At 41.3% G+C, this 13,688-nt stretch overlaps 1 protein-coding gene and 1 long non-coding RNA gene across 6 annotated transcripts in view; both read right to left on the bottom strand.

The window, feature by feature from the left end:
- LOC145715984 (uncharacterized) overlaps positions 1-168 on the bottom strand; it is a 3,304-nt gene extending 3,136 nt beyond the window's left edge. The window contains exon 1 of the long non-coding RNA XR_014138314.1: positions 51-168. This is a non-coding gene — a long non-coding RNA (uncharacterized LOC145715984). The remainder of the gene's footprint in view (positions 1-50) is intronic.
- Positions 1-13,688, bottom strand: part of NBAS (NBAS subunit of NRZ tethering complex) — a 310,311-nt gene that overhangs the window by 113,112 nt on the left and 183,511 nt on the right. For all 5 annotated transcript variants that reach the window (XM_081797179.1, XM_081797175.1, XM_081797176.1 and 2 more), the window contains 3 exons: positions 9,901-10,065; positions 6,534-6,647; positions 5,862-5,985 (listed from right to left, as the gene is read on the bottom strand). In XM_081797179.1, coding sequence (XP_081653305.1) covers positions 5,862-5,985; positions 6,534-6,647; positions 9,901-10,065 — 403 coding nt within the window. The remainder of the gene's footprint in view (positions 1-5,861; positions 5,986-6,533; positions 6,648-9,900; positions 10,066-13,688) is intronic.

Below are 13,688 nucleotides of genomic sequence, written 5' to 3'. Positions count from 1 at the left end.
ATAAATAAAATCTTTAAAAAAAAAATAAAAATTAGACTCTTTCGGGGCACCTGGGTGGCTCAGTCGTTAAGCGTCTGCCTTCGGCTCAGGTCATGATCCCAGGGTCCTGGGATCGAGCCCCGCATCGGGCTCCCTGCTCGTGGGAAGCCTGCTTCTCCCTCTCCCACTCCCCCCTGCTTGTGTTCCCTCTCTTGCTGTGTCTCTCTCTGTCAAATAAATAAAATCTTTAAAAAAGAAGAAAAGAATGGCTATAAGAGGGGTGCCTGGGTGGCTCAGTCGTTAAGCGTCTGCGTTTGGCTCAGGTCATGGTCCCAGGGTCCTGGGATCGAGCCCCGCATCGGGCTCCCTGCTCGTGGGAAGCCTGCTTCTCCCTCTCCCACTCCCCCTGCTTGTGTTCCCTCTCTCGCTGCGTCTCTCTCTGTCAAATAAATAAATAAAATCTTTAAAAAAAAAAAAATTAGACTCTTTCAACAACCTTCCGACCTTACTTGATGCCTTCAGTCTTCCTTCTTCCAATCCATTCTAAAACAGCACTTTCATACTATTTTTCTATTAATTTTAATCAAGCACTAGTGTAATCATGTCTCGACAGCTTAAAACACACACACACACACCCCTCTTCAATGGTTTGCCATTTCATAAAGAATGAAAATTAAATTCTGTTTGGTACTTCAGGTCTCTGTAAATATGAGCCAACATTAATTTGTGGTTTTAACTGATATTATCCATATCCTACACACCAGCCGAATTAGTCTGACACTCAAATGACTTATGTGCAAATTCTCTGCACTGTACTCATGCCATTGCTTTATAGAACAACAGTAATTATTATAAAACAAAAACACCTATCATTTTTAAACTATCTGCTCTGCTGGGAGAAGCCAGATAGGAGAAAAATGTTTTGCATGAATTAGCTCTAAGTGTCACAAAAACCCCACAAAGGAAATAGTATTACCTCATTGCTTTTACACAGGCTGGGAAAGCTAACATAAATGACCGAAACTGGGAAAGGTGGCTAATCTGTCAAGGCAGTGTTATGAACTAGATGTTTGTGCTCCCCCAAAATTTATTTGTTGAAGCCCTGATCCACAGAGTGATGGATTTGGGCCTTTGGGAGGTAATCAGGGTTATATGAAGTCATGCCCCTGGGCACCAAAACCTTCTAAGCAACACTGAGACTCAAGGATTCTTACAAAGTGGTAATCAAACCCCACATATAGGAAGTTTCTTAGTCTTTGAATCTGCAAGCCATTGAGGCAACATTTGACAAAATTATCAGGGAGAATGTGAAGTAGACTGATCCCATGGGGTCTCACTGGGATTCACCAGATGTCACACTTGCCACAGATGAAGTCACAGTGATTTGACATTAACATTAAGGTATATGAAAAACAACCAAAAAAGAAAAAAGAAGAGCCTACCGTACATTTACTTATCAGTGTGTATGAATTTAATTTGCAATGCTGGTTCTAAAATCTTGAATATGACGCATTTTCTAAACAAGGTATACAGCCAAAATCAGATGAAATCTACACCTAAGCCTCCAAGCACTAATTCTGTGCAAACTCAGTGCCTCTGGAAACCACTCTATGATAAATTTAATTCCAGAATTAAATTCATATAGGAAAGCTGCCCATATTATTGATTTGGAAATCATCAGCCATTAAATCATTCATTTAGCTAAATAAATAATGATCAGTTTTCTTCAGCTAGTCTCCATAAAACCCTTTTCATCAACTTTATTAAAAAATTCTGAAAAGTAAGATCACGTTGGGAAGTTTAATTTGTATTATGACCTATTTGTGAACCAAAGTCAGGAGTCATATTTTTATAATTTTTTAATCTGGGTCATTTAACCCATATCACTTTTCAATTCTGCTGAGTTCCTGACAAAAGTCAAAGATATCTATTTCAGATAAGTTAGCATTATCAAGAGATATGTAACATGACAGTATTTATGAACATGCATCATAAATTACAACCCCAAATGTAAAATAAAGGAATATTATTAAAATAACTTCTATATTTTAAGCAAAAATTCATTTTTAATATATATAAGGGTTCTGAAAGCTTTTCCCCACTCAATTCAACAAAATCGGAAAAAATTTTTAATGCTTTAATGGACTTGGATTTTTTCCCTTGGTGGAGTAGTAAAATCTGAGCGTCAGAAAAGACAATTTGAAGAAACACCAGGACTGAAAGGAAACACCTGCAGTCCCACTAAAATCACACAGACACACTAAAAGAGCACACATACCCCTGGGCCTCGGATGGAGGCGCACAGCCTCCATCCCTTTCCCAGCAGCAAATGATGCGCTCACCATGCTCACTTTTATCAGCATGGAGAGACACTGCACCTGCCACACAGAAAACCCGAGCAGCCCGATAAACATGTTAGAAATAGACAGGACACTCAGGGTTTGACCCTCAGGTGGGAGAGCCCAGACACAGATGTCAAAGGTATAGATACATGGCTTTGTCCAGATTGTCAGGTGAGAGGCTCGGAAAGCAAGTGTGTCAGTTTGAAGAATAGACTTGATGGGTGGGGAGATGCTAGCAATGTTAAGTGAAACTTCCAAAGGGTCTGAACCACAGCTTAACAACTGAATTGCTTTAGGAACTCCAGAAAATATGTAATGCATGGGCCACAGTCCAGAGGTTCTGAAATACAGAACCTGGATCCCAGGATCCCAGGCTTCCATACTTCTTAAAAATTCCCTAAGGGATTCTAATGTGAAACAAGGATGAACGACAGCAGCTGGCTTTGGAAACAAGGGGAAATGATAACTGAATCGGCTACAGCACACGAAGACTCCAAGAGCGTTAACACAGGCCAAGGACCAGTCTATGAAACGGTACCCAAGAGGGGCCCATCATCACCACTGGTGAGCAACAGTCCAGGGACAGAACCTACAAGCTGCTGCGCCCATTTTACAGATCACAAGGTAAAGAAAAACTAAATAATACTCTTCTGCTTGAAACCCCTACAGCTTTCAGTGGAAGGTTCATTTAAAACGTTTAACTTAGCACACGAGGCCTTTCATCTCTTCCCAGACTTGTGCTGCCTTGTTTCTTCACTGGTTGCCTACATATACTCTTCTTTCCAGGTATCAGAATAACCTACAAATCCCTGGAAAACTGTGATGTTCGCCATCTTTGCTTCTGTGAATTTTATTCCCTCTTCCAAAATATGCCCCTTCTCCCTCTCCCACCTCCCTCTCAATTCTCACCCACCCCAGTCTTTCTTTCTACATTGCCCTTGTTCATCCTTCAAAACCCAGGTCAAGTATCACCAGCTCCAGGAAGACTCTTCAGACCCCTTTCCACTCTGCTGTCACATGTCTATGATCCCAGCGCCTCTTGCGTGGACTGTTACAGCCCTTACCATACACAGATTTGTCTGTCTCCTCACCCCAAGGGTAAGCCGTCTCAAGACAGGACCATGTCTTCTTTAACTTTACATTCCAAGTACAAGGACTCTGAAGGACCATTCCTTCAGTGAATAATGAACACATGGTGAGAAAAGGAACTAGACAGGGATCCTCTGATTCATCATCAGGTATGTCTCCCCTACTCCAACAGCTCCTGAGAAACACCTATTTGTTTCATGTTTCATGATCATTTGGATGCCTCATCATTTAGTTAGCAACTGTAGCAGAGATGGTCAAGTACCTAAAGACCCTATGAAAAGGGGAGGCCTAATAACCCAGAAATCTGTGCCTCACACAGGCCTTTCACTTTCTCCAAGAAAACAGCTCTGGAAAAAGAGAAGAAGCCTTCATAAACGGAGAAATCATTCTGAGAAGGCATCCATCTCTGGGACCTTTATAATGTGATGCCATTATCTTGCCTTTTTGCAAAGGAGGCCTTTTGTGTAAGAGGTGCTCACACTCACATATCTGTATGCTGCAAGCTAAATAATAGAAATATCGAGTGAAATCAATGTTTCCAAACTTCTTGGTTATGATTTCAGGCATTATTATGCCAACCAGTGGGTGATACAATTCTACACCCAACCCACTATTTTCTTAAGGTCTTAGATTCTATCTGTGCAAACCATCTCAATAATCAATCATAGCTTGATCCATAAGCAAATAATTAAAGATAATTTATCTAGAAGCAGGTTTGAGGAACAAATGAGTGAAACAGAGGACACCTCCTATTTCTCTGCTACCTGCAGAATTTTACTGAGTATGGAAATGTCATGTGTGGTCAAATGAAAGGGGAATAAACCATAATTCCATTTTGAGGTGTTTTTCTCTTCAGGACAATTTTTCCTCCTCAGCACAAACTCCACCTTGCAAAAATGCTATCTTTAATAGATTGACAAGTTTTGAATAGAAAATACCAAACTAAACAACAACACTGGCAGGTTTTTGTTTCTTACTGTTAACTCCTTTTTTTGATTCGGGGTCTGACACAGCACCAAACGTGGACAATACTACCCACTGCAATGCTCAGACAAAGCTGAATCTGAATTAAGTTCAACCAACCACTGGCTTTGTAACAAAACAACAACAACAACAAAAACCACAATGACTTCATGTCTCTGAGATATGGGTCTTTATCTCTAAAATAGGAGTGATGGTAAATATCAGGGGATCTGTTATTAAGATTAAGTAAGATACTGTACTAATAGCATTTGATATAGGTCTTCTCTTACTGTAGACAAAGTAAATGTTAGCTACAAATAAATGTCTATGGAATTGAAAAAATTAAAGGATAATTTAAAAAAGAAAAGTAGTAATAAAGAATAATTAAAAGGGTAAACAGCAATGCAACTATACTCTTCACGTATATTCAGCATTATTTGTAAGGTGTGCCATGAATTTAATAATAGCTTTTTGGAGGAGGAAAAAAAAAAACCAATGTACTCATCAACTGTGAGATACCCTGATTTCAGAAATAAAGGTAAAAAAAAAATGCATCTCAGAACTGAAGGAAAATGGTATACTTAGTAAAAACCTCTAGTATCCAAGAGGCCTGCACAGTAGATAGAAAAATGGTACTTGCTTCCCCTCTTCCCAACTACATATAACTATTGATTGAAAGAAGGATTATCCAAAAATGAGTGACAGGATCAGGTTTCTGGGAAAACGGCAGTTTTATTCCCCATATACATTTTCCCCAAATTTTATTCCATGCAGCAAAGTGCTCAGTTAAGACCACATCATCCAGGTTTACTGGCAGTGAAAGACAGCCAGAAATATCTAAGTGGAAGGCGTGGATAGGACTACCAAGGAGACTGTTTTGCCCTACTTCCTCTTTTCTCCTTACTGATGCCTGGAATATAGAGAGATAGCTGGAGCTCCAGCAGCCTTTATATCATGAGGTATTCACTAAAGATGCAGAGCAGAGAGAGGGGGAACTGAAAAAAAAAATAGTCAAGGAAACTATCCTGGAACCTTAAAAAGAAGTAAGGAGACTAAAAAGAAAAAAAAACATACACATGGAAAGGTATCTTTGATGAACTTACATACATTTAATTCTTTCCAAAAAAATTCTACACAGAAAGATATGTGGCCACACAGAAAATTCTTAAGATGAAATATACATCTACATTCTGTGAAGCAAATACTTAAGAGTTCTTAATTAACACATAAGATCAGAAACACCTGTAAGAATCACTTCAATTATGTCATACTTATCCTTTTAAATCCTCAATATTAGTAAGTATCCGGAAAACCGGAAGTACTCAAATAAATGTTTTAAATAAATGCATGATGATGTCAAGTTAAGTTATTCAGAATTACAAAACTTTATTATTGTTTTTCCCCACCCCCATTCACTCATCATTTTTCATTTATGGTTCCCCTAATAGAAGTTACACACTGTCAGGGAACTAGAACCTTCTTTCATACCTTCTGTTGTTGGAAATACCTCTTCCCCTTCAGTTTTGGTCTCGGCCAGCTTCCCAGTTCTTAGCAATACCTCTGCAAAGCTTTCCACTGGAACATGCTGGTGGGGGTCATAGGTCACTGCAGACTAGACAGAAGCAGTTACACCTTTTAGCTGGTAACCTTTTTCTTTAAAGATATCCTTAGAACAGAATTACAGGATTTTATATCTTTTGATGATTCAAATTATAACTTCTCACTTACTAAAACATATTATTTTATATGTAAAGCTTGAAACAGATTTTAATCTCATCATATAATATATACAAATCGCATAAAACCAGGTCGCCTAGATAGCTCAGTCAGTTAAGCATCCAACTCTTGATTTCAGCTCAAGTCACGATCTCCAGGTTGTGAGATCGAGCCCAGCGTTGGGCTCTGTGCTCAGCAGAAGTCAGCTTGAGATACTCTCTCTCCCTCCCCCCTCCCCCAACTCAATCCCTCTCTCTAAAATAAATAAAATAAATATTTAAAAAATATATATATTAAAAAAAAGTCACATAAAACCAGTGAGTAACATGAGTAAGAACGAAGCTAAAGAAGTAAATTTTCAGGAACATTTTCATTTTTGTTTATACTAAAATGCCCACAACAGCATAACAGTTGAATCTATGTTCTTAGGCACACTGTCCTTACCTCTGTGACAAAGGGATCGGAGAGGACAGATTCATAAAAAGGATGACAGCCTTGTTTTTCTAGACCTTCATTGGCTATGGTTCCAATTTGATAAGCACCACCGAATTCTTGCCCCTAAACAGAACAAAGTGAAGAACAGTGGATAGAAGGAAAGAGCGCTGGGGGCAGATGCGGAGGGGAGAAGGAGGGTTGTTTCCAGAGAAATGGATCCACGTGCACTGTGGGATCTACGGACTGTGTGTCAGTTTGACATGGACGCCCAGCAGAGCGGGTAAGAATGGCACCCACATTCTAAAAGCAGCCCTTCAACCTCAGCCTGCAGTGCCTTCTGATTTTCCTGGTCATTTGGACATCAGTGCATTAAAAACAAAGAAGCAATCAGTGTTAAACACACAAGTTTTCTATCCTACAGTCAGAGTAACCTTCCCAAAACATCATTTCGTACATATTGCTGCCCTGCTCAGCACATCTTTAGTAGCTCTAAACAAGACTAACAGGCCACAGTAGCAAGTCTAAACTATGTAAAATAACATTTAAAGTTCTTCAATGTCAATCAAACATTCAAGACTAATTCTTTATTCCAACCAAGATCTACTTCACGCGTCCTACCAGCTTCTATGCCTTTCTTCCACCACGAGGGCCCTGTCCATGCTGACTGCCTCGGCAGACCCCACCCTGCTTCCAGGCCCACCAAGGATCTCACCTGCTGAAACCCTACCAAGCTGGAGGCAAGATGGAAGTGCGCCCCTTGCCTCTTCCCCGCCACCCCACAACTGCCTTCAGGACCTGTCAGCAGCGGTCCTCACTGGCAAGCACTTTCGGATCCCTAGTAGTTAACTGTCTTCAGGTTGACCTTCCTCAGATCGTAAAGCTCCTCACTGGAAGAGCCAAGTCAAACACAGTCACCCATTCCTCCGAGTTTACGAAGTCCTCACTTGATGCCAACCACAGCCTCGGGAAACTGTGAAGGCACTGCTGGAAATGATGACGAGAATGACAACTGACACTTAACAAAAACAATCTGGTATCAGGCACAGGGTTCCACACTTCGTCTGAGGCACGTACGCTCAAGAAGTCCAAGACGCGAGACAGAAAAGTCACCATAATCATACCCAGTGTGATACACACAATGAGAAGAGACGTGCAGACGTACCCCCGAGTCAAGCATCCACCATCTGTCTGTGGGATCGACATTTACCCAACCATCTCGGCTACGTCACCCTTGCTTCCCCTCTTCCCTGCATATCCCACATCCAGACCATTCACAGGTCCACAAAATACATCTCCCACTTGCTTCACCGCTGCCCCGGTCCACCCCTTCACCACCTCTCCCCTGGAGCACCAGATCAGAGACCTCTTTGCCCCTGCCCTGACTCATGCTGTCAGTTCTCCACAAAGCACTTAAATGGTCTTCAGAAAGTGAAGCTGGATCACACAACCGCACTGCCTACATTCTCCAACCGCTTTCCGTCCTACTCAGAATAAAATCCGGGGTCCTCCTCACAGTTTGTACACGGCTTGGCACGTTGGCCTCTTCTTACCACCTCCTTGATTTCATCTCCCATCATTCCTCCCGCTGTTTTCTCTGTTCATACTACACAAGCCTCCTTTCTGTTCTACAAAGATGTCAAGCATCTTCCTTCAAAAAAGGCTCTCTGTACTTGTTCTGCTTGGCTCAGTCAGGTTTCTGCTCAAGAGTGACTCCTGATACACCAACCTTCCGATCTAAATCAGACCTTCACTCCCCCAGTATCAAGCATTCTCCCCTTACCTTGAAGTTATCCTCACAGTCCTCACTACCACCTACCGTTACATTATTACAAATACTTTATTGGTGGGTTTCTTTGTCTCCCCCACTGAAATACAGGCTCCGCACGTGAAGGGTTTCCCAACTCTGCTCCCAATCACTAGCATGAGCTTTGACACACAGAAAACGCCTGAGGAGTATTTGGAGCATGAATGAAATGAACGATACACCCACTGAGTGTTTGGGGTGAACTTATAAACAAGCATATTTCTTTGTCCTTCAAGCTTTCCAGAGAGACTAAGGACTGCAGTGTGAGAGCGCAGGGAAGACAGCAGGGGAGCAATATGTTCACTGGTCACAGAAAGCACACTCCATCGTTATACCACTCGTCCCGACCTCTATTTCCAGAATGGGTGAAAGAATCTGTTACGCTGTTCTCTTTACCAAAAACACCTACTAAAAATTGAATGTGTCATCTGCTAAAATTCACATGTTGAAATTCTAAGCCCCCAAAACACGATGGTATTAAGAGGTGGGGCCTTTGGGTGCATATACACAATGGAATATTACTCTGCTATACAAAAGAAAGAGATCTTGTCATTTGCGACAACATGGATGGACTTAGAGGGTATTATGCTAAGGGAAATAAGTCAGACAAATATATGATTTCACTTACATGTAGAATCTAAAAAACAAATGAGCAAACAAACAAAAAAGCGTAAGCAGACCCATAAATAAGAGAACTGATGACTGCCAGAGGGTATGGGGTGGGGGAGGAGCAAAGTGGGTGAAGGGGAGTGGGAGGTCCAGGCTTCCAGCTATGGAATGAGTAAATCACGGGTTATGAAAGTACAGGGAACACAGTCAAGGTACTGTAATAGTGTTATATCATGACAGATGGTAGATACACTTGTGAGTACAGCATAACGTATAGAGTTATCAAATCACTATGCTGTGCATTTGAAACTACTGTTACATTCCGTGTCAACTACACTTCAATTAAAAGTAAATAAATACATTTAAAAAAACTAAGATATGGGGGCCTTTGGGAGGTGACAGGCTCATGATGTTGGAGCCCTGCAGAGAGTTCCCTCAACCCTTGCAACATGTGAGAACACAGCAAGCAGAACCCACCAGAAGCTAATTTGCCAGAGCTTTGATCTTGGACTTCCCAACCCCCAGAACCGCGAGGAAGAAATGTTTGTTGTTTAAGCCCCACAGTATGTGGTATGATTGTTCTAGCAGCCCCAATAACCTCAGCCCCCATGCCATCTTCCAGTGCTTTTCCTCGACTACTGGCCCATAGAAATATAGCAAAAACAAGTAAGCACCGATGAAATCATTTTCCTTTTCATCCCACTAAATTTTAATTCTGACATCAAATCCAACCCCACCCCAATCTGTATCAGTGTCTTTTGCAAGCACCCTATGGGAGTAGGTTACATTCTATAAAATAAATGACTCTTCCCCTATCTGACTGGAGGTCTCGATTTCTTCAGAGATTATTTAATAATCTAGAGAAGATAAAGCTGTTCACAACACGAAAACGACTGAGAAGCAGTGCTAATGCACTGACAGAAGCCCGAGGATGGATTCTGAAAAGACAGAGGTCTTGCTTACGTGAAGCGGTCGGAGGTAAGTTAAGGACTTCTTCCACCACTGCCCGTCACTGACCGCCTGCAGCACGGCCTTGGTGGTGGTCGTGGTGCTGGACAGGACCTTCCTGGTCGCAGCGGTGCTCCAGCCGAAGAGGTCGGAGTTGCTGCCAGGAACACCGACTTCGCCCTAGTTAAAACAGAAAAGGCCAAGAGCAAAAAATGCACATGGCCAGAAGAACAGAGAGTGATCATGAGACGACTTACGCTTCTCAGACATGAGAAATTTAAAAATCCATCTTTGCCAGCAACAAAAAAATGTGAAACAAAGCACTACTGGCACATTGTACCTCCTTGGATCAGGTACAAAAGAAATCTGGTAAAGGAAAAACCATCACCGTGCATTAGTCAAATAATTCCCTTCAGAAACATTTATGAAGCACATAATGGGTTCTTTCTTACCAATCTAGTATCCTACCAACGAAAAACTCATGTTTATTTCTTAGACATTTGAAAATATTTATTATACAGGTTAATTATGAAATAATTTAGTCATTTGAACAATGCTATGGTGACCCAGACAAAGGTAGGAGACTCGGAGGACCCATCTATAAATGTTGAAAGGTATTCTGTTTTTCATCTAAACAAGTGGATGATTAATAGTGTTTAAAAGGTTTATAACATGAAACCTCCTGCCAATCTGGAAGCAATCAGCTAAAATTCTGACTCTCCATTTACTCATCTGAGAGATTCCACGTGGAGAAAAATGCTAATACATTAACATTTTTTTTTTTTAAGATTTTACTTATTTATTTGACAGAGAGAGACACAGCGAGAGAGGGAACACAAGCAGGGGGAGTGGGAGAAGGAGAAGCAGGCTCCCCGCTGAGCAGGGAGCCCGATGCGGAGCTCGATCCCAGGACCCTGAGATCATGACCTGAGCCTAAGGCAGACGCTTAAGGACTGAGCCACCCAGGCGCCCTACATTAACATTATTTTAAATAGAAACAACAACCACATCTGCTTTTGATCAAAGAAAAACACTACTTGTTCTACAAAAACAAAGTTCTTGGTTTAGTGTTTATCTACTTCCACTTATTTTTTCTTAAGTTTTCCATTTAAATGAAAGTGAAGTTAAGGCCTAGTCCCTCTATTTCAATAGCCTTCCTGATACTGATAGAAGGAGAGCATAGTTTGGCTATTTAGGTCCACATCACATCACTTATTCATGTATTATAAAAGTAATAAAAAACATAAATCATGTAATCACTCAGTAATTGCCAGGACATCACACATCACAAATACTGAGGATACAAATGCACTGTTGTAGACCAAACTGACAGCTGCCCTACATGGTAAGTAGAATTACGGGCCCCAAAATGTCCACGTCCAAATCCCTGGACCCTGGCAATACACTGCATTCCACGGCAAAGGGATTTTGCAGATATGATTAAGGACACACACCTTGAAGTGATTATCTAAATTATCGGGGTGGGACTAACCTAGTCACACAAGCCTTTAAGCAGAGAACCTGTCCCAGCTGGGGTCAGACAGAGGGTGTCTGGGACATGCCATGGGGCAGAGGCAAGAGACACCTGAGGCATGAGGGGACTCAACCATTATCGATGGCTTTGAAGATAGAGGAAGGGGCCACAAGCCAAGGTGTGAGTGGCACCTAGAAGCTGAGAAAAGCCCTCAGGTGACAGCCAGCAAGGCAACAGGGACTTCGGTCCTATAACCACAAGAAATTGAATTCTGTCAACAACATAAATCAGCATGGAAACAGATCCTTCTTTAGAAGCTCCAGAAAAGAGCACAGCCCTGTCGGCATCATGATTTTGGCCATGTGTGACTAAGGGGAGACCCACCTAAGTCTCCCAGATTTCCGTCCCATGGGAATTATAATCAATTTGCACTGTTTTTAAGTGGCTAAATTTGTGGTAATATGTTATAGCAGCAATAGAAAACAAATAATATCATGTTAGGATACTTAACTTCTAGAAAACCATTGTGAACTTTACTCTTACTTGCAAAAGGAAATGAATTTAAGCTATATCAACCAATGCTTACAATTGGTCCAATTTGTCGTTTAAGGTTTCTCGTAAGATTTTCTAAACTGTGCTTTTAACACACACACACCAAATTGTGTCCCAACACTGTAAGAAATGATAATTATGGAATAGTAATAGTGTTATAGCTAAGCTACAATGGCAACCACCTGGCAAAATAAATGTATCAAATCAGGGGCACCTGGGTGGCTCAGTTGGTTGAGCATCCCACTCTTGATCTCAGCTCAGGTCTATGATCTCGGGGTCATGAGTTCAAGCCCTGTGTTGGCCGCCATACTGGGCGTGGAGCTTACTTAAAAAAAAAAAAGTATCAAATCAATAAGCTGTATCCCTTAAGCTAACACAAGGTTTTTATGTCAAATATATCTCAATTTAAAAAAAATTTTAAAAAATTGCGTTTCCTATGAACTTTTTGGATATTGGGAAAAGTATAAACTATCAACTCAATGCAATCACTGTAATTTGATTATGAAAACAACAACATAAAAAATGGATTTTAATAAGGAAAAAAATCATGTTAAGTTGCTTATATACTCATAAGGGCAACCATGCTAAAAATAATAGTTTGGAGTTTAGCTCATTATCCAACACTTCTGAAAGGACAAGGTAGAAAGTCCTACGTAGGAAAAAACAGAATTCTCCCTCCAAGTCTAATAATGATGACGGCTTGCTGTGGGCCAGGGCTGCACAAAGTGCTTCATATGTGACTGGGCAAAAAACCGGAAGGGAACACAAAAAAACACAAATAGTTTTAATGGTAGCATTACTACAATTCTTTTCTTTCCTTAATTTCTTCCCTCTGTGAGATGGCAGGAGAGGCTGATCTATTCTCCACTTTGGCACCGCTGACAGCTGGTTCATCATGTAGGACTTAAGTCAACAGAAGAAAAACAAGCTGATTCCCAGGGGCCCCTCTTCTCAGAAGGCCCCAACCCCAGCCGACGAGCTTCTGATGGTGCACAGTGGCAAAGTTACCTCCAGGTCCCAGCCTGCGTTTCTGGAGTGGGGCCTTTTTCCACTGGACAGCTGGCAATCATGCGTGTCACCCACCAGGTCCGGCCTAAGCACTGCTCTCTGGGCTACTGAAAACCCTGGAGATCAGGGACACTTGGGCTTCACTCGGATTCTGAGTTTTCCCCTTAATAACTGTGCACAGAGTGGAGTCGGCTCTGTGTGTCCCTCTGTGCATAACACTGCCAAAAATAGTTCTTTGCCAGAAATAAAGCTCAGAAGGAAATCTGAAGTATACATTCCCTCTTTTTATACAGATACAGATATGCAGATATAGATACATGTGTATATATGTATATATATATATAAATACATGTAAAATATATAGTAAGCATCTCAATTTATTGGCTGTATTTTTGAATTACTTAAAATTTACATCTGAAAAAAAAAAAAAAAACCACCCCAGAAACAAATGAGAATTCATTCACTTACTCAGCAGTTACTGAGTGACTCTTAATTCAGTATCATGCACGATACCAGGCCATGAGGTGATAAAAACAGCTTAAGACACAGTCTGAGCTCACAAGTCGCTCTGAAAGTAGGGAGGGAGGCAGAGTAATATCAACTTCTCAAGCCGAGGTGCATAAAAAACACCATGGGAACATGAAGAGAGGTCATACGTCCCCTGCCCGGAGGCACGATCACAGAAGGCTTCGCAGAGAAGGTAATATTCCAGCAGGAAACACGACAGGCCTTCCAAAGGAGGAATGGCAGAGAGAGTTTCAGGCAGACT

The sequence above is a fragment of the Leptonychotes weddellii genome, chromosome 10 (assembly GCF_054177405.1).
Source record: "Leptonychotes weddellii isolate Sample4059 chromosome 10, ASM5417740v2, whole genome shotgun sequence".
Taxonomy (NCBI): Eukaryota; Metazoa; Chordata; class Mammalia; order Carnivora; family Phocidae; genus Leptonychotes; species Leptonychotes weddellii.
Note: the sequence above shows the minus strand (reverse complement) of the source record. Positions and strands in the feature narration are given on the sequence as shown.